This window comes from Macaca fascicularis, chromosome 9 (assembly GCF_037993035.2).
Source record: "Macaca fascicularis isolate 582-1 chromosome 9, T2T-MFA8v1.1".
Classification (NCBI taxonomy): domain Eukaryota; kingdom Metazoa; phylum Chordata; class Mammalia; order Primates; family Cercopithecidae; genus Macaca; species Macaca fascicularis.
The window spans coordinates 79,405,964-79,425,858 of NC_088383.1; the positions used below are offsets into that span (position 1 = coordinate 79,405,964).

Sequence of the window (19,895 nt, forward strand, 5' to 3'; positions counted from 1 at the left end):
TAGAGACTTAAATGTTAGACCTAATACCATAAAAACCCTAGAGGAAAACCTAGGTAGTACCATTCAGGACATAGGCATGGGCAAAGACTTCATGTCTAAAACACCAAAAGCAACGGCAGCAAAAGCCAAAATTGACAAATGGGGTCTCATTAAACTAATGAGCTTCTGCACAGCAAAAGAAACTACCATCAGAGTGAACAGGCAACCTACAGAATGGGAGAAAATTTTTGCAATCTACTCATCTGACAAAGGGCTAATATCCAGAACCTACAAGGAACTCCAACAAATTCAGAAGAAAAAAACAAACAACCCCATCAAAAAGTGGGCAAAGGATATGAACAGACATTTCTCTAAAGAAGACATTCATACAGCCAACAGACACATGAAAAAATGCTCTTCATCACTGGCCATCAGAGAAATGCAAATCAAAACCACAATGAGATACCATCTCACACCAGTTAGAATGGCGATCATTAAAAAGTCAGGAAACAACAGTTGCTGGAGAGGATGTGGAGAAATAGGAACACTTTTACACTGTTGGTGGGAATGTAAACTAGTTCAACCATTATGGAAAACAGTATGGCGATTCCTCAAGGATCTAGAACTAGATGTACCATATGACCCAGCCATCCCATTACTGGGGATATACCCAAAGGATTATAAATCATGCTGCTATAAAGACACATGCACACGTATGTTTATTGTGGCACTATTCACAATAGCAAAGACTTGTAATCAACCCAAATGTCCATCAGTGACAGACTGGATTAAGAAAATGTGGCACATATACACCATGGAATACTATGCAGCCATAAAAAAGGATGAGTTTGTGTCCTTTGTAGGGACATGGATGCAGCTGGAAACCATCATTCTTAGCAAACTATCACAAGAACCGAAAAGCAAACACCGCATGTTCTCACTCATAGGTGGGAACTGAACAATGAGATCACTTGGACTCTGGAAGGGGAACATCACACACTGGGGCCTATCATGGGAAGGGGGGAGGGGGGAGGGATTGCATTGGGAGTTATACCTGATGTAAATGACGAGTTGATGGGTGCAGCACAGCAACATGGCACAATATACATATGTAACAAACCTGCTCGTTATGCACATGTACCCTAGAACTTAAAGTATAATAATAAGAATAAATAAATAAGTAAATAAATAATTGCACATTGAAAAAAAATATTGTGTAAACAGTACAGCCTGTAAAAGTTACTATTGTAAATAACAGTTAATATGCTCCAGTCAGTGTATTAAGCATTTATATCATTCTTTCAACAGTTTTACAACACAGGCAACATTAATGTTCTGCTCTTATAGGTCAAAAGGTTGAGGCTCAGCAAGTCTAAGATATCTGCATGAGGGGAAAAGGTAAGATCTGAATCCAGGTCTGTCTGAGGCTAGAACAAATGCTCACAATTGCATCACTTTCATTAGTTATCAGAATAATAATCACTACATAGCATTATGTGTGAACCAGTCGAGGCAGTAAAAACACAGTTCTCTTCATTATCACATCTGAATTTTAAATGCAAAACAAAATAACATCTGTTTTTCATAAAAGTGAAATGCCATGGAGTTCTAACCATACAAATGTTTTCTTCTCTTAGAATTTAATTGTCCTGAATCCACTCACAGTGACTGAGGAGGAAATAAGACCATCACTAGAGAAACGACTCGAAGCCATTATCAGTGGGGCTGCTCTGCTGGCAGATTCTTCATGCACGAGGGACTTCCACCGGGAGCGGATTATTGCAGAATGCAATGCCATTCGCCAGGCTCTTCAGGATCTGCTTTCAGAGTACATGAACAATGTAGGTGACTTGTTTGCCCTCCCATCCCTAGCCCCTCTTTCCTTGTACTTTGAATATATGCTGAGATACTTTCTGTGTACAAAACAGGATAAATTACAAATGAGTATGTGATTTTACATGGGTTGATTTTCTAAGTGAGTTCTGCTTGGTTATTTTTGGGGAACAACAACCCTGGGAGTTTCTAGGGATGAAGTCAGAACCAGAGGAGTATTTACAAGTGACCGTTTTGTTTGTGGAAGTATCTCAGTATTAGTTGAAGAAGGAAATCAGGATTGGAGAAAGGTAACTAGAGTTGCACATAAATTTAAGAGATATAAAGAAGATAAAGAGAGGGGCAGATTGCTCAGGATTAAATTGGTGAATAATGAAAGGCCATTAGAAGTTAGTAGTCAATAAAAGTGATATTACAGGGGTCATTAGCTATGTTTGAAGGTGTGTAAAGAGCCCATGCCAGTTGTTATTTTTGTTGTTGTTTGGTTTTATGGAGATAGAGTGTGTCTTGCTCTGTTGCCCAGGCTCAAGTGCAGTTGGGCGATCACAGCTAATGGCAACATCGAACTCCTGGGCTCACAGGATCCTTCTACCTCAGCCTTCCAAGTAGCTGGGACTACAGGTGTGTTACCATGCTCAGCTAATTTTTGTAGTTTTTGTAGAGATGGGGTTTTGCCATAATGCCCAGACTGATCTCGAACTCCTGGGCTCAAGTGACCCTCCCACCTTGGCCTCCCAAAGTGCTAGGATTACAGGCACCCACACAGTTTTGGCAGCTGCTAATCTTTTTCAGATGTGACAGTGTCTAGTTTTTTTTTTTTTTTTTTTTTTTTTAAGTTTTAGCTATCACTCAGAAATATTGGAAATGTCTAAATTTAGGGCAAAAATATTTGTTTCAAAATCCATTTTGTTTCATTGTATACATACATATATATGTGAAATATATGTCTCTTCTCTATGGAATGTCTATAACTATTGTTGCCCTCAAATCTTGGTAACATTTATAAAGTGAAGAGAAAAATCTTGAATATATTGTCAATTATATGTTGATTATGAAGATTCCTTAAATAATAGAGCTAAACAAAATGAAAGTTATAATAGGAATATTTTGTTCATCTGCATTATTATAAATGGAAGAATTCAAGACTCATGTAGGTATGTTTTGAGAATGATTAGTTACAAAGCGTGTGACTTTTTGGGTATGAATTTAAGATATTTGAGATTGTTCAATATAAGTACTTTGTGTGAATAACTGAAACGCACTAAAATTATTTGGTGCATTTTGAGGACCCTTCAACACATTTGATGTATCTTCATACTCTTAATATTTGATGACTTTGCTCCCTGACCAGAAATCTCTCACCTGTCAATAAATCAAAGTTGTAAGGTAGATTTCTTTAATAAGAAAATTTTAGTAATGTCATGTCCTGCTGCCAGAATGCCTGAAGCTAGAATATCCCCAATTTTAGCATATCATATATTCTTAAATATTTTTCAAGGCAATTCATCAGTCATAAAAAACTCAGAAGATAATATTGTATTGGAATGCCTTCTCCCATAATCTGTAAACTATTACAATTATTATTCTCATCTTCACAGATAAAATACTGTAAAGTTATAGATACATTTATTTTCTCTAGAAATTACAAAGTTACAAGTTCAGTTTATCTAAAATGGATAAATAGAAAGTTATTTTATTCTTTATAGATACAAACTCAGATATACACACATGTGCACACTTACCCACATACATAAGGTTGGCCACGTAATTTGTGGGGCCTAGTGCAAAATGAAAATGTCAGGCTTCTTGTACAAAAAGCAGGGAATGGAACTGTAGCTTTCTTACACAGTCTCTAGTGACCTCTGAAAGGTTATTTTTATTTGCTATTTAATGTTAGATTTCTAGAGTATAGAGGTACTTATAAAGTGATTGCAGACCCTCACAGACGTCTGTGGCTCCACCAAATGACCCTGACCTACCCCAGGGTGTGCCAAGGCCCCCACAAGGAATAAAGGGCGGCAGTAATCACTGGGTGGGAGAACTGTCTGAGGAACTATCCCAGGAAGTCACTTGGAGGTAGGACTGCATATGAGCCAAGACGTGTGCTTCATTGCCGCATTGGACTACACAGATTCAAAGGTAAAATTGTTAAAAATTTCAAGAGTGTGGTAGCATAGCATGAAAACCCAAGCCTGGGACCCTGTCTAAAATTGGGATCCTGTGTGCAGTAGTAGGCCCCTGAAACTGGCCCTGTATATAATAAACACATATCACATCAAAATAGTGGTGATTTTATGGTTTTCTTAAACTAAGCAAATGAACTGAGCTAATGAATATTGGAATTAAGTAGCAGGAACCAACCTGGAAAACTGTGGAGTGTATTATGAGATCTCATCCCCAGGTTTACTGCCACTCCAGGTTTCTATCACAAATACTGCTTCTTTATAGCTGTTGCATCAGTTTTACTGAAAGGGAATGCATTTTTCTGGAACTAGCCAAACTCAAACCTTGCTCAGCGTTTGCTCAAAGACTTGAGATGGCTCTAGCACTTAAGTCCTCATCTTTCTACTTTAAGGAATACTGTGTCTCCTTTGGTGGACCCAGTTGTTTTTCAGATCAGTCAGTAGCTTTTGTAATTGAGCTGTGCTGATGGAGTAAATGCTTGATGATAAGCACAAAAACTGAAAGTGATTAATTCATCAAAACCTGTGAGTCTTTTAGCTGAAGGAGACTTCAGAGATTGGCTTAAATTGTGCAAGTCTACTGCGTCCAGCCAGAGCAGTTCAGCAGTGAGAAATGAATCAGCTTATGTTTGTCTCAGGCTCAGTCCACACAACCATGACTCCTCTGATTCTAAATAAATTCACTTCCTTAAACAGATCAGCAAGTCTTGATCATTTTCTAAAATAGAATTTCAACATTCAATAAGGTCAATGTCTTGTCACATTAGGAAGAAATTAGTAATAAATGAGACCAGATGGGTCTATAACAGACAAGACAGACAACCACTTAACACTATTGATTATGTATGTTGTGTCTGGAATTGGTGGGTTCTTGGTCTCACTGGCTTCAAGAATGAAGCCGCGGACCCTCGCGGTGGGTGTTACAGTTCTTAAAGATGTTTGTCCGGAATTTGTTCCTTCAGACATTTAGATGTGTCTGGAGCTACTTCCTTCTGGTGGGTTCGTGGTCTTGCTGTCAGGAGTGAAGCTGCAGACCTTCACTGTGAGTGTTACAGCTCTTAAAGGCAGCATGTCTGGAGTTGTTTGTTCTTCCCAGTGGGTTCGTGGTCTCATTGGCTTCAGGAGTGAAGCTGCAGACCTTCGCAGTGAGTGTTACAGCTGCCTGTTACAGCTCATAAAGGCAGCGTGGAGTCAAAGAGTGAGCAGCCGCAAGATTTATTGCAAAGACTGATAGAACAAAGCTTCCACAGTGTGGAATGGTACCCCAGCAGGTTACTGCTGGCTGGCTTGGGCAGCCTGCTTTTATTCCCTTATCTGGCCCGACCCACATCCTGCTGATTTGTCCATTTTACAGAGAGTTGATTGGTCTATTTTACAGAGAGCTGATTGGTCCGTTTTGACAGAGTGCTGATTGGTGTGTTTACATTCCTTGAGCTAGACACAGAGTGCTAGACCAAAAAGTTCTCCAAGTCCCCACTAGGTTAGCTAGATACAGAGTGCTGATTGGTGCACATACAATCCTGCAGCTAGATATAAAAGTTCTCCAAGTCCCCATCCAGCTCAGGAGCCCAGTGGCCTCACCTAGCGGAGCTGCCTGCCAGTCCTGAACCCTGCCAGGCAGGGAGGCAGCTAAGGCCCCCCAAGAATTTGAGTGCAGTGCCAGCCCGCCTAGCCTGTGCCCGCCCTCACACCCACGCCCGCGGGGACTCACACTGGCCTGCGAGCACCCTGCTTGCAGCGGCGGTTCCCGCTGGTGCCTCTTCCTCCACACTTCCCTGCAAGCAGAGGGAGGCGGGTCCGGCCTCAGCCAGCCCAGAGAGGGGCTCCCATGGTGCCATGGTGGACTGAAGGGCTCCTCAAGCGCTACCAGGTGGTCGTGGAGGCTGAGGAGGTGCTGAGAGTGAGGGCTGCTAGCACATTGTCACCTCTCATATGTTTGCCCTAATATATACTGTCCTGTTAAATTTATGAGTGGATACATATGTATGTATATTTGGTTAGTTTTCTATTGCTGCTGTAACAAATTACCACACACTTAGTGTCTTAAACCACACAAATTTAAATCTTTCAGCTCTGTAATCAAAAGTCTGACCTGGGCCTCACTGCAGTAAAAATCAAAGTGTTGGAGGAATGCATTGTTTTCTGGAGTCTCTAGGGAAGAGTCCATTGTTTTTGCCTTTTCCAGTTTCTAGAGGTCACCCTCATTCCTTGCCTCATGGTCCTCTGCCTCCATCTTGTAAGGCAGCAAGGTCACGTTTCTCTGACCCTGTTTCCAACCTCATCTCTCTTTCTCTGACCACACCTTGGAAAAATTCTCTTCTTTTTAGGACTCATGTGATTAGTGGGACCCACCCAGATTATCCAGGATAATCCTCCCATCTGAAGACCCTTAACCTTAATTACATCTGCAAAATTCCTCTTGCCATGTCAGGTAACATATTCACAGGTTCTGGGAATTTGAATGTGGACATCTCTGGGAGACTCACAACATTATATCAATGCTAGTCTTCCCTCGTGTTTTCTGTGAAGTCATTATCAGTCCTTTTGTTTCAAATCCATTATGGACAGCATCCCTCACACACTTAAGCTCTATGCAGGCAGATCACATGTCTGTTTTGTTTAGTTTTATCCCAAGCCCCAGGCACAGTGCGTGGCATTTAGAAAAAGCTGAATTGTATTTTTGAATTAAAGAATGAATAAAATGATTGCATATTGTAAATGCCATGTAATGGAGAAACAACCTCTCTGACATTAATTGAAATGAGTTTCAAGCATCTACTAAATTTATACAATAGACTGCCTGTTATAAAAGGTCTTATTTTGCAAAGCATTAAGTCTCTTCTGAAAATCAATGTAAATATCCAGAAATATTTTTTTTATTTTAATCTCTGCATTTGGATCCACATCCAGCCATATTCTAGAACAGGATTTTTATTCATTAAAAATACACTCCAGAAAACATTTAGGATCAGAGAAAATATACCTTTTGACTTTTAAAACTTAGGGATATATATTTCTAAGATACTTCTGCTGATTTTGTTATATCTCTATGATTGGTTAGCCCTAGTTCACATTCTCTGATGTATAACATGATTAAGGATTTGTTTTTCATAAATGGGCAGAGCAATGAGGCCCTGTGAAAAAGGAATGATCTTCAGGAAATCAACGATTTTTACATGGTGATCTTTCTGAAATTGGTGAAAATAGAATGGTAGGCAGTCAGCCATCATGTTTGAGTTCTAAGATAACACCAAGCATGGATATTTTTCTGGGAGTGGGTTGAAATCATATTGTTATAGGTGGGTTGGATGTGTTACACAGGTGATGTATAATTATTAGTAAAGTTAATATTCAGGTGATATGACTGTAGGGCATTATTAGAATTGAGTGAGAGATAATGTTGCTAGAGTAAACAAGTCAGGCATGAGCTCCATGCAGGAACGAATTTGCATTTCTAGACCCTCATCCACCTACTTTTTTCTTCTCTTGATGTTTTCTGTGGAAGCATGTTATTGGTTCTCATTACATATTTGTTGAGTGAATAAAGAATCAAATGGACTAGCTTTGTTATTCAGAAACCTATTTTATTGTGTGTCTTGAGTTTAATGCATTCCATGTCTTGGGAAATTCTGAAAATTCATATAAAGACTACATGCAAAGATATGTTATGGGATTTTTCCTTTTGTATAGGACCTCCATCCCACTCCTGAAAATGCATTTTGGAAACAATTCCAGCCTTAATTAATTTATTTATTTTTATTTCTTATGATGATAAGGTAAAACAGTTGGGAGAAACTATATGCAATGACTTTTTGAATACAAGAGACAGGTTAGAATTAAAATTCTAAAAATGTAAAGGCAGCTTTCAGCCTAAGTTTTTTCTTCCCTCCCTCCCTCCCTCCCTCCCTTCATACCTTCTCTTTTTTGGTTGGCATGGACTGCATATGAGAATTGTCATTATCAGCTCAAGTGTAGTGTACTAGATGCTTTACATTTTTATATTCTTAACAGTTTTCATTATTCTGTACTTGTAGCTGACTTTTGAGTGGTTGATTTGGTTGGAGACAATGTTTTTGAGTTTACAGATATCTAGATAACTTAAGAGAAATAAATAGTATCCTATATAGGTCTGTGCAAGAGTAGATATGCCCCAAACAGAGATATCAACCAAGGTTAGATTGATTAGAGCATGAAATCAAAGTCCAAGAAGATACAAAGGAATCATCAAAATGAAAGAGGCTGGATTCAGATATTGAAACTGGAATATAGGAGCTGATAATTCAAAAAACTTGGAGTTGAGAGAAATAATAAATAGTGGGGATCTGGTTAAGCTGGTAAAAATGTTTTTTTTTTTCTTTGTTTTCTTTTATGTGCCTAAATTAAGGACTAGATATTGGACAAGTATTTAAATATGTGAATTGTTTTGGAGATAAAACAAATGTATTGTTTCAGCTGTTATTTTTCTGTGTTGTTCTGGTTCTAGTCTTATTCCTTTACTAAATGTTCCTTAATTCTCTGGATGACTGTTAAGTAATGATTCCAAATCCTTCCTGACAAGTTTAGTTTGGTGTCATGTAAATCTGGCATAGAATGCCCACTTGGGGTTTAAGAGGAGCTTGTGCAGTGCTCACTGGGGAAAAGGAAGCATCTGGGTTCCCCTGTTGAGAAAATAGACTATTCTCATAGATCTCCTCTTTGTGCTCTAATGTACTAATCTCTCTCGGTAATCAAAATTAATAGTGAGAATCCTACAGAAATGCAAGCTATATGATTGCAGAACTAGTAAGAAAAGCTGAAATAATAAAAAGTAGACAGCCATTTTTTTTTTTAATAAAAGTGAAACCAATCAGATAGAGCCAGAGTACAGGAAGAGAATGAAATAATTTTTGTAAAATAAAAAAACTATAAAGTAATGGAGAATATTCCAAAGTGTCAAGACTTAAGACTTGCAGAGAGCAATCAGTACACAGGTGAAATGCAGAGAGCAATACAGAGGTGAAAGTTCCTAAAGGTTACATCTTCTTGGCCAGAGAGCCTAAAGGCTGAGAGCCCTTTGTCTTTTGCCTTCTGGCAGAGGCAGCCATGATTTCTAACATCTGTGGGGCAGGTCAGTCATTCACTTTGTGGATCATTCCAACTGATCCTTTCCCACGAAGTAGGTTCCTTTATTCCCTAGTGTTTAGGCATTCCTCATATATTAGAAGTTCCTGCTATGGTTTTTTAACATTAAACTTTACTCAAAGTTGTTACATAAAAATAAAACTAGGTCAAATGGTAGAAATGACAGAAATATAGTAAGAATCAAGAATCCTTGCATGAAGTATTAGTTCTAACTTGAACAAAATATAAAGGTTCTGAGCCTTGCATAGTTCCTAGGTAGCTGATAGTAGAATGAAGGGTGATTGTTGTTTTAGATCAGGTACATTAGAACAGACTCAAAAGTAAATCTGAGTACAAAAAAGTTGTTGGGACATTCTTTCAGAAAATAAACGTGTAAGGAAGTGAGAAAGGCAGATTGCAGAGAAGCCAACTTACAATGGAAGTCTTAGCTGTCCTATGGGGAGTGTTGGAGCTGGGATGGCCTTCCAGAATTGTCTCATATTGAAACAGGGGAATGGACCCTTAGAATTCCTGCAACTGTCGATCATTGATGGCACATCATCCTAGGAGCTGTGCAACTTTGGATGAGGCAGATCCTGCAACTGAGGACTGTTTCCAGTGAGGAAAAGAGATGTGAGCCATCACAGCTGGTATTTCTAGCTGAAAAGGGAATGCCTTATAAAGGGAATCTGGGTGAAGCACCACATTATTCACTGTAACAGTTAATAGCAAAAATCAAAAGGTTGTTTTTATAGCTCTTGAACAATGAAATATTATCCTGTGTTAGCAACTGTAGTCAGCATATTTGGCTTCACAGAGAATTTAATTTGCTATTGATAATGTTTAGAAAATTATTAGCAGAAACATGTAATTTGTTATCCAAACCAGGATGCCTTTTTTTTTTTTTTTTTTTTTCGAGAAGGGGTCTGGATCTGTCACTCAGGCTGGAGTGCAGTGACGTAATCTTGGCTCATTGCAACCTCCGCCTCATGGGTTCGAGTGGTTCTCCTGCCTCAGCCTTTTGAGTAGCTGTGACTATAGGTTTGCACCACCACAGCTGGCTAATTTTTATATTTTTTAGTAGAGACAGGGTTTCACCACTTTGGCCAAGCTGTCTTGAACTCCCGACCTCAGATGATCTGCCTGCCTTGGCCTCCCAAAGTGCTGGGGTTACAGGTGTGAGCCACCACGCCTGACCAAAACTGGGTTACTTCTGAGAGACAAAGATTCATAAAATGGTCAACAGACCTTAACTGATCTACAAAAGGCATATCAAGCAAACTGAGAGGTATGGCCACCTAGAAACTATGTGACTATATGACTGTAGTGTGTGTGTGTGTGTGTGTGTAATATATATATACACACACATATATATTTATTTATTATACATATGTGTATATATATAATAAATACAAGAATACATATGATGGATTTTGATTTTGAGAGAGACTTAACACATTTTACTGACAGATTCTGTATGGGCTATAACAGATAGCTAAACTGTAAAATTTAAATTAAAATGCTCTTGGTGTTACTGCAGTTTCTAGTTACATAATTTTTATATAAACACAGTGCTAAGAAGTGGTTCAAAGTAGGAACAATTGCAATCCTAGTTCTCAAGGAGAATCAGACAAACAAGTACGTGAAATGGAACATGATAAAAACTGTAATATGGGTGAATGCTAAATACTATAAGAGCGCCAAGTAGTAAGTGGTTAACTCCCCTGGGATGGATCAGGCTTCAGAGGAGAGAAAGCTCTTAAGCTGGCTTTTGAAGGAGAAGTAGGTACTCATCAGACAATTGAAGGAGCTGGGAATTCCAGAAAGGGGTAAGAGCCTGTGCAAAGGCACATAGCAGGAATCACATAGGTTGTTTGCTGTGGGAAATATATGAAGTTCAGTTTGGAGGAAATGTAGAGGGAAGAAAGAAAGGAAGGATATGAGACTAAGTATTGGCCATTAGTTTGCAAATGTGTTTCTTTTAAATATTTGATAAACTCCCAATTTCTTTCCTTCTAAAACAAGATGAATTTTTATTTTTGCCTATTTTCCTTCAATGTTAATCAGTTATGAGTTCCTCATATCATGTTGGCTGTCTTATGTTCATAAATCAATTTCGATTGAAATATATTAATTTTTTTTTTTTTTGGCAGGGTCTTGCTCTCTTACCCAGGCTGCTAGAGGGCAGTGATGTGATCATAGCTCGCTGCAGCTTTGACCTTCCAGGCTCAAGCCATCCTCCCACTACAGCCTCCTGAGTAGCTGGGACTACAGGTGTGCACTACCAGGCCTGGTCAATTTTTTTTTTTTTTTGAGACAGAGTTTCACTCTTGTTGCCCAGGCTGGAATGCAATGGCATGATGTCGGCTCACCGCAACCTCTGCCTCCCAGGTTCAAGCAATTCTCCTGCCTCAGCTTCCTGAGTAGCTGGGATTACAGGCATGCACCTCCATGCCCAGCTAATTTTGTATTTTTAGTAGAGATGGGGTTTCTCCATGTTGGTCAGGGTGGTCTCGAACTCCCAACCTCAGGTGATCCGCCTGTCTCGGCCTCCCAAAAATGCTGGGATGGCAGGCGTGAGCCAGTGCACCTGGCCTAGAAATACCAAAATATTTACTTTGAATATGCTTATATGTGTCACATAAGATTTAGCATGAAGCAATTAAAGTGCCTGAAAACCATTTAATGGTACAAAAACCATGACCTTTTGTGGTACTATATACTGGAAAATATGATTTAGTTTATTTTATTAGCCAGCACTGTCTTATGGAAATATTATGCAAACTACAATAATATGTGAGCCAAATAGATAATTTTAAATTTCTAGTAGTTACATACAGTAAAAGGAACAGGTGAAATTATAGTTAAGTCAGTGTATGAAAAATATCATTTCAACATGCAATCAATATAAACATCATAATGAGATATCTTACTTCTGTTTTAGTTATAAGTCTTTGAAATTTGATGTGTATTTTACATTTATAGTATATCTGAACTAACCATATTTCGTGTTCAATAGCGACACGTGGCCAGTGGCTGTCATGGTAGACAGCATAGCACTATGCAGAAGTGCCTTCTCCATCATAGTGTTTGTGTTTTTTTTAAAACCTTTTTTAAGATTTAGGGGTACATGTGAAGGTTTATTACATAGGTAAACTTGTGTCATGGGAGTTTGTTGTACAGATTATTTCATCACCCAAGTATTAAGCCTAGTACCCAGTAGTTATCTTTTCTCCTCCTCTCCCTTTTCCCACCCTCCACCCTCAAGAAGAGCCCAGTGTTTACTGTTTTCTTCTTTGTGTTTATAAGTTCTTGTCATTTAGCTTCCTCTTATAAGTGAGAATAAGTGGTATTTGGTTTTCCGTTTCTGTGTTAGCTTACTAAGAATAATAGCCTCCAGCTCCATCCATGTTTCCACAAAAGACACCTCGTTATTTTTTATAGCTGCATAGAATTCCATGGTGAGTATGTGCCTCGTTTTCTTCATCAAATCTGTCATTGATGAGCATTTAGGTTGATTCCATGTTTTTGCTATTGTGAAAAGTGCTGCAATGAGCATTCGTGTACATGTGTCTTTATGATAGAATGATTTATATTCCTTTGGGTATGTACCCAGAAGTGGGATTCCTGGGTCAAATGGCAGTTCTGCTTTTAGCTTTTTGGAGAATTACCATACTGCTTTCTATAATGGCTGAATTAACTTACACTCCTACCAACAGTATATAAGTGCTTCCTTTTCTCTGCAACCTTGCCAGCATCTGTTATTTTTTGACTTTTTAGTTATAGCCATTTTGACTGGTGTGGGATGGTATCTCACTGTGGTTTTGATTTGCGTTTCTTTAATGATCAGTGATATTGAGCTTTTTTTTTGTATGTTAGTTGGCCACATGTATGTCTTCTTTTGAAAAGTGTGTTCATGTCCTTTGCCCACTTTTTAATGGGGTTTTCTTTTGTCAATTTGTTTAAGTCTCTTATAGATGCTTACAAGTTTCTTATATCAGACCTTTGTCAGATGCATAGTTTGCAAATATTTTCTCCCATCTGTAGGTTGTCTATTTACTCTGTTGATAGTTTCCTTTGCTGTGTGGAAGCTCTTAAGTTTAATCAAATTTTACTTTTGTTGCGATTGCTTTTGGTGTCTTTGTCCTGACATCTTTGCCCATTCCTATGTCCAGGATGGTATTTTCTAGGTTTTCTTTCAGTGTTTTTATAGTTTTGGATTTTACATTTAAGTCTTCAATTCATCTTGACTTGATTTTTGTATATGGTGTAAGGAAGGGGTCCAGAGTCAATCATCTGCATATGGCTAGCCAATTATTCCAGCATCATTTATTGAATAGAGAGTCTTTTCTCAATTGTTATTTTTTGTCAGCTTTGTCAAAAGATCAGATGGTCATAGATGTGTGGCCTTATTTCTGGGCCTCTCTTCTGTTCCATTGGTCTATGTGTCTTTTTTTGTACCAGTACCATTCTGTTTTGGTAACTGTGTTCTGTAATATAGTTTGTAGTTGGGTAACGTGATGCCTCCACCTTTGTTCTTTCTGCTTAGGATTGCCTTGGCTATTCAGGCTCATTTTGGTTCCAAATGAATTTTAAAGTTGTTTTCTCTAGTTCTGTAAAGAATGTCATTGGTAGTTTGATAGGAATAGCGTTGAATCTGTAAATTGCTTTGGGCAGTATGGCCATTTTAATGATGTTGATTCCTCCTATCTATGAGCATGTGACATTTTTCCATTTGTTTGCGTCTTCACTGATTTCTTTGAGCAGCATTTTATAATTCTTGTTATGGAGATCTTTCACCTTTCTGGTAAGCTGTGTTTGTAAGTATTTTAGTCTTTTTGTGGCAATTGTGAATCAGATTGCCTTTCTGATTTTTCTCTCAGTTTGGCTGTTACTGGTGTGTAGGAATGCTAGTGATTTTTGTAAGTTAATTTTGTTTACTAAAATTTTGCTAAAGTTGTTTATCAGCTGAAGGGACTTTTGGGCTAAGACTATGGGTATGGGGGGGCGGAGCAAGATGGCCGAATAGGAACAGCTCCGGTCTCCAACTCCCAGCGCGAGCGACACAGAAGACTGGTGATTTCTGCATTTTCAACTGAGGTACTGGGTTCATCTCACTAGGGAGTGCCTGACAATCAGTGCTGGTCAGCTGCTGCAGCCCCACCAGCGAGAGCTGAAGCAGGGCGAGGCATCGCCTCACCTGGGAAGCGCAAGGGGAAAGGGAATCCCTTTTCCTAGCCAGGGGAACTGAGACACACAACACCTGGAAAATCGAGTAACTCCCACCCCAATACTGCGCTTTAAGCAAATAGGCACACCAGGAGATTATATCCCACACCTGGCCGGGAGGGTCCCACGCCCACGGAGCCTCCCTCATTGCTAGCACAGCAGTCTGCAATCTAACCGCAAGGCAGCAGCGAGGCTGGGGGAGGGGCGCCCGCCATTGCTGAGGCTTAAGTAAGTAGGTAAACAAAGCCGCTGGGAAGCTCGAACTGAGTGGGGCTCACAGCAGCTCAAGGAAACCTGCCTGTCTCTGTAGACTCCACCTCTGGGGACAGGGCACAGCTAAACAACAACAACCAAAAAAAAAAAAAAAGCAGCAGAAACCTCTGCAGACGCAAACGACTCTGTCTGACAGCTTTGAAGAGAGCAGTGGATCTCCCAACACGGAGGCTGAGATCTGAGAACGGACAGACTGCCTGCTCATGTGGGTCCCTGACCCCTGAGTAGCCTAACTGGGAGACATCCCCAACTAGGGGCAGTCTGACACCCCACACCTCACAGGGTGGAGTACACCCCTGAGAGGAAGCCTCCAAAGCAAGAATCAGACAGGGACACTTGCTGTTCAGCAATATTCTATCTTCTGTAGCCTCTGCTGCTGACACCCAGGCAAACAGGATCTGGAGTGGACCTCAAGCAATCTCCAACAGACCTACAGCTGAGGGTCCTGACTGTTAGAAGGAAAACTATCAAACAGGAAGGACACCTACACCAAAACCCCATCAGTACGTCACCATCATCATCAAAGACCAGAGGCAGATAAAACCACAAAGATGGGGAAAAAGCAGGGCAGAAAAGCTGGAAATTCAAAAAATAAGAGCGCATGTCCCCCGGCAAAGGAGCGCAGCTCATCACCAGCAACGGATCAAAGCTTGATGGAGAATGACTTTGACGAGATGAGAGAAGAAGGCTTCAGTCCATCAAACTTCTCAGAGCTAAAGGAGGAATTACTTACCCAGCGCAAAGAAACTAAAAATCTTGAAAAAAAAGTGGAAGAATTGATGGCTAGAGTAATTAATGCAGAGAAGGTCATAAACGAAATGAAAGAGATGAAAACCATGACACGAGAAATACGTGACAAATGCACAAGCTTCAGTAACCGACTAGATCAACTGGAAGAAAGAGTACCAGCGATTGAGGATCAAATGAACGAAATGAAGTGAGAAGAGAAACCAAAAGAAAAAAGAAGAAAAAGAAATGAACAAAGCCTGCAAGAAGTATGGGATTATGTAAAAAGACCAAATCTATGTCTGATTGGGGTGCCTGAAAGTGAGGGGGAAAATGGAACCAAGTTGGAAAACACTCTTCAGGATATCATCCAGGAGAACTTCCCCAACCTAGTAGGGCAGGCCAACATTCAAATTCAGGAAATACAGAGAACGCCACAAAGATACTCCTCGAGAAGAGCAACTCCAAGACACATAATTGCCAGCTTCACCAAAGTTGAAATGAAGGAAAAAATCTTAAGGGCAGCCAGAGAGAAAGGTCGGGTTACCCACAAAGGGAAGCCCATCAGACTAACAGCAGATCTCTCAGCAGAAACTCTCCAAGCCAGAAGAGAGTGGGGGCCAATATTCAACATTCTTAAGGAAAAGAATTTTCAACCCAGAATTTCATATCCAGGCAAACTAAGTTTCATAAGTGAAGGAGAAATAAAATCCTTTACAGATAAGCAAATGCTTAGACATTTTGTCACCACTAGGCCTGCCTTAGAGATTTTCGGCATCTTAGAGATTTTGTCACCACTAGGCCTGCCTTAGAGATCTCTTGGCAGAAACTCTACAAACCAGAAGAGAGTGGGGGCCAATATTCAACATTCTTAAAAGAATTTTAAACCCAGAATTTCATATCCAGCCAAACTAAGTTTCATAAGTGAAAGAGAAATAAAATCCTTTACAGATAAGCAAATGCCTTAGAGATTTTGTCACCACTGTCCAGCCTTTTCAAAATTTTATATGGTTCCAGCTGCAGCCAAAGTTTGACCTGATGTGTGAAATCTCAGCTGAGCCCAGTCAAACTTCAGAACCCATAAGAGAGAATAAAAAGTTGTTGCTTTTTTTTCTTTTCTTTTTTTCTGAGATGGAGACTCGCTCTGTCACTCAGGCTGGAGTGCAATGGCACTATCTTGGCTCACTGCAGCCTCTGCCTCCTGGGTTCAAGCAATTCTCCTTCCTCAGCCTCCTAAGTAGCTGGGACTACAGGCGTGCACCACCACGCCTGGCTAATTTTTGTATTTTTAGTAGAGACAGGGTTTCCCCATGTTGGCCAGGCTGGTCTCGAACTCCTGACCACAGATGATCCACCTGCCTCGGCCTCCCAGAGTGCTGGGATTACAGGCGTGAGCCACTACGCCTGGCCAGAAGTTGTTGCTTTTTAAACACTAGGTTTTGCAATGACTTCTCACACAATAATAGATAATCATAATATTATACAATTTTTTAGGCAAAGACTTTACTTTGAGAAGAACATAAAGGATCTGAATTACCCTAACAAAAAGTGTAGGGAATAGCCTAGAAGGTACAGAGGTTGAGTTAAACTGTCTCCTTAGTCATAGTGATCAAGACTTGTTAGCTACAGCTTTATTAGAAAGAATCCAAAACTGGTATTAGTAGATAGAAGATGTAGAGAAAATTATTAATGGATTCTATTACAAAGAATAGATTTAGATAATCCCTGTAAATCTTTTGTACTCTTTAAGTCTTGGGTTAGAAATTAAACCAGTGTAGATATCCCTTATAGCAGAGATCTGAAGTGGGTGAACCTTTTCTAATTATAAGGGTCAAGATTCTAGTGTCCTGTGTGTGAAAAAAAAAAAAAATCCAAGAAACCTAGGCAAGTTACACTCTTGCAGAATTCCATTTTAATGAGTTTAGTTGTGTCTGAATGCATTTATGCTATAATGATATTGGTAATTGCATTTAAGAATGACTTTGAAACTTTTTCAGGTGACCCACAATTGATATTTCTAAAATGTGCATTGTGATCACCTGCCCTCTTTAGCAGTATTAAATTAGAATCATTGAATACATAGTGATTATATAATTTATGCTGTGGAATAGTCACAGGCAAATGTTTAGCCTCTTGCAGTTTCTAAGTCTCCCTTCCTCCTTGGCAATTTTAAGTGTAGTACTGGGGGCTCAGAAGAAAAGGAATATGCAAAGAAAATACAAAGTTGGCAAGACTGTTAGTATGGCAGTTGGCTTACAACTGGGAAGAGAAAAATAATTTTTGTTTGGTGCATAGCAGAGATATGATAACCACTATTTGTGATAATTATGTTGTCTTTTGTAGAAACAAGCTCTTTCTAATTTGACAACTCCTTTAGAAGTATTGGCTGTTCATTTTATTTAGTTTCTGACTTTTATATTAAACCTAGACACTTGTAAAAATAAAACTGACTGAATCTATTTGATAACTGCTTTTAATTTTAATTCAGCTGTTTATGCTATATGGGAAAGCCTATCCATCTTCTCTCATTTCTGTCCCAGGAATACCTCTCAAAGACTAGAAACTAAATTTTTAAAAAGCTTTTAATTTTGAAATAATTATAGATTCAAAGGAAGTAGCAAAGACAGCACAGAGAGGCTCTTCGTACCCTTTGCCCAGTTTCCCATATGGGTTGCATCATTTGTAACTATATAGCGATATATCAAAACAAGGACATTGACATATCGACATAAATTATGTATATAGTTTTATCACATATATGGATTTGTGTAATCACCAAGACAAAAACGGTACAGAAATATTCCATCACTACAGATATTTCCCTTGTGCTACCACTTTCCAATCGCACCTGCCCCTCCTTACCCCCCGACCCCCCCCGCCCCTACCCCATGCCTAACCCCCAGCAAATGAAAATCTATTCTTCATTTCTATAATTTTGTTATTATGCAGTGTTTTATACATGGAATTACACAGTGTCAGACCTTTTTAGATTGGCTTTTTTTTTTTTAACTCAGCATAATGCCTTAGAGATCCATCCAAGTTATATATATTGATAGTTTATTCTTTTTCATTGCTGATTAGTATTCCATGGTAGGATATACAATTGTTTATCCATTTGACTATGTAGGACATTCTGTTGTTTCCAGTTTGGGGCTATTACAAATAATGCTTCTATGAACAATTGGGTACAGATTTTTGTGTGGGCCTAAATTTTAATTTCTCTAAGAGAAACACCCACAAGTGTGATTGCTAGGTTATGGTATGTGATGCACAGTTTTTAAGAAACTGCCAAACTATTTTCCAGAGAAATTTTGCATTCCCACCAGCAATGTATCTAGTTATTCAACACTCTGACCAACATTTGATATTTTCATCATTTTTTTATTTTAGATGTTCTAATCAGTGTGTAGTCATATTATGATCTTCAATTCTAATGGCCAGTGATGTCAAACATCTTTCCACGTGTTTATTTGCTGTCTGTACATACTCTTCAGTGAAATGACTCATGTTTTTTGCCTATTTTCTTATAGAATTTTTTTGTATAGTATTTTACTGTTAATTATTAAGAGTTGTTTATATGTTCTATATATGAGACCTTTTCAGATATGAGTTTTGTGAATATTTTCTTGCAGTTTGTAGCTAATGAAGTAAGCTTTATCTATGTTTTTCTTTTATGTGTCATGCTTTTTGTGCCTAAGAATGGTTCACCAAGTTCTAGGTCCAAAATTTTTTTTGTGCTTTTTTCTAAAAGTTTTATATTTTACATTTGATTTTGTATTTATGATCCATTCTGAGTTAACTTTTTATGAAGTGTGAGACTTTTCTCAAAGTTCCTACTTTTTGCCTGTTGATATCCAGTTGCTCTAGCACTATTTGTTCCTCCATTGGATTACTTCTGCATATTTGAGAAAAATCAATTTGTTGTACTTGTATATGGCTATTTCTAGTTTCATGATTCTATTTTATTGAGCTGTTTGTTTATTCCTTGGCCAATATCACAAAGCATTGACTACTGTAGCTATATAATAAGTCTTAAAATAACTTAGAGTTATTCCTATTAATCTCTTATTTCAAAGTTGTTTTTAGCTATCCTAGCTACTTTGCCATTCCATGTATATTTTAAAATAATTTTTAATGTCTAAAATTTTTTTTCTTAGATTTTATAAGAGTTATAAAAATCTTTATATCAATTTAGGAGAAGTGACATATTTACCATGTTGAGTCTTCCAGTTCATGAACACAGGATGTCTCTCCATTCAGTTAGATCTTTGATTTCTTTCATCAGCATTTTGCAGTTTTCAGTACAGAAGTTGTATATATGTTTTGTTAGACTTATACCTAATTGTTTAATTCTTCAGTATTATAAATGTTATTGTATTTTTAATATTAATTTTCACCTGTTATTGTTAGTATATACAAGTAAAATAGATTTTTGTATGTTTATCTTATATCCTGTAACCCTGCTGAAATCACTTAGTAGTTTAAGAATTATTATTATTGTTGTTTTGGTGGATTCCTTGGGATTTTCTACGTAGAAAATCATGTCATATATATATAGTAGGAATTGTTTTA

General features: G+C 38.5%; 1 protein-coding gene across 3 annotated transcripts in view; it reads left to right on the forward strand.

Moving 5' to 3' along the window:
• CTNNA3 (catenin alpha 3) overlaps positions 1 to 19,895 on the forward strand; it is a 1,764,647-nt gene that overhangs the window by 511,110 nt on the left and 1,233,642 nt on the right. For all 3 annotated transcript variants that reach the window (XM_065521050.2, XM_005565734.5, XM_065521052.2), the window contains one exon: positions 1,617 to 1,820. In XM_065521050.2, coding sequence (XP_065377122.1) covers positions 1,617 to 1,820 — 204 coding nt within the window. The remainder of the gene's footprint in view (positions 1 to 1,616; positions 1,821 to 19,895) is intronic.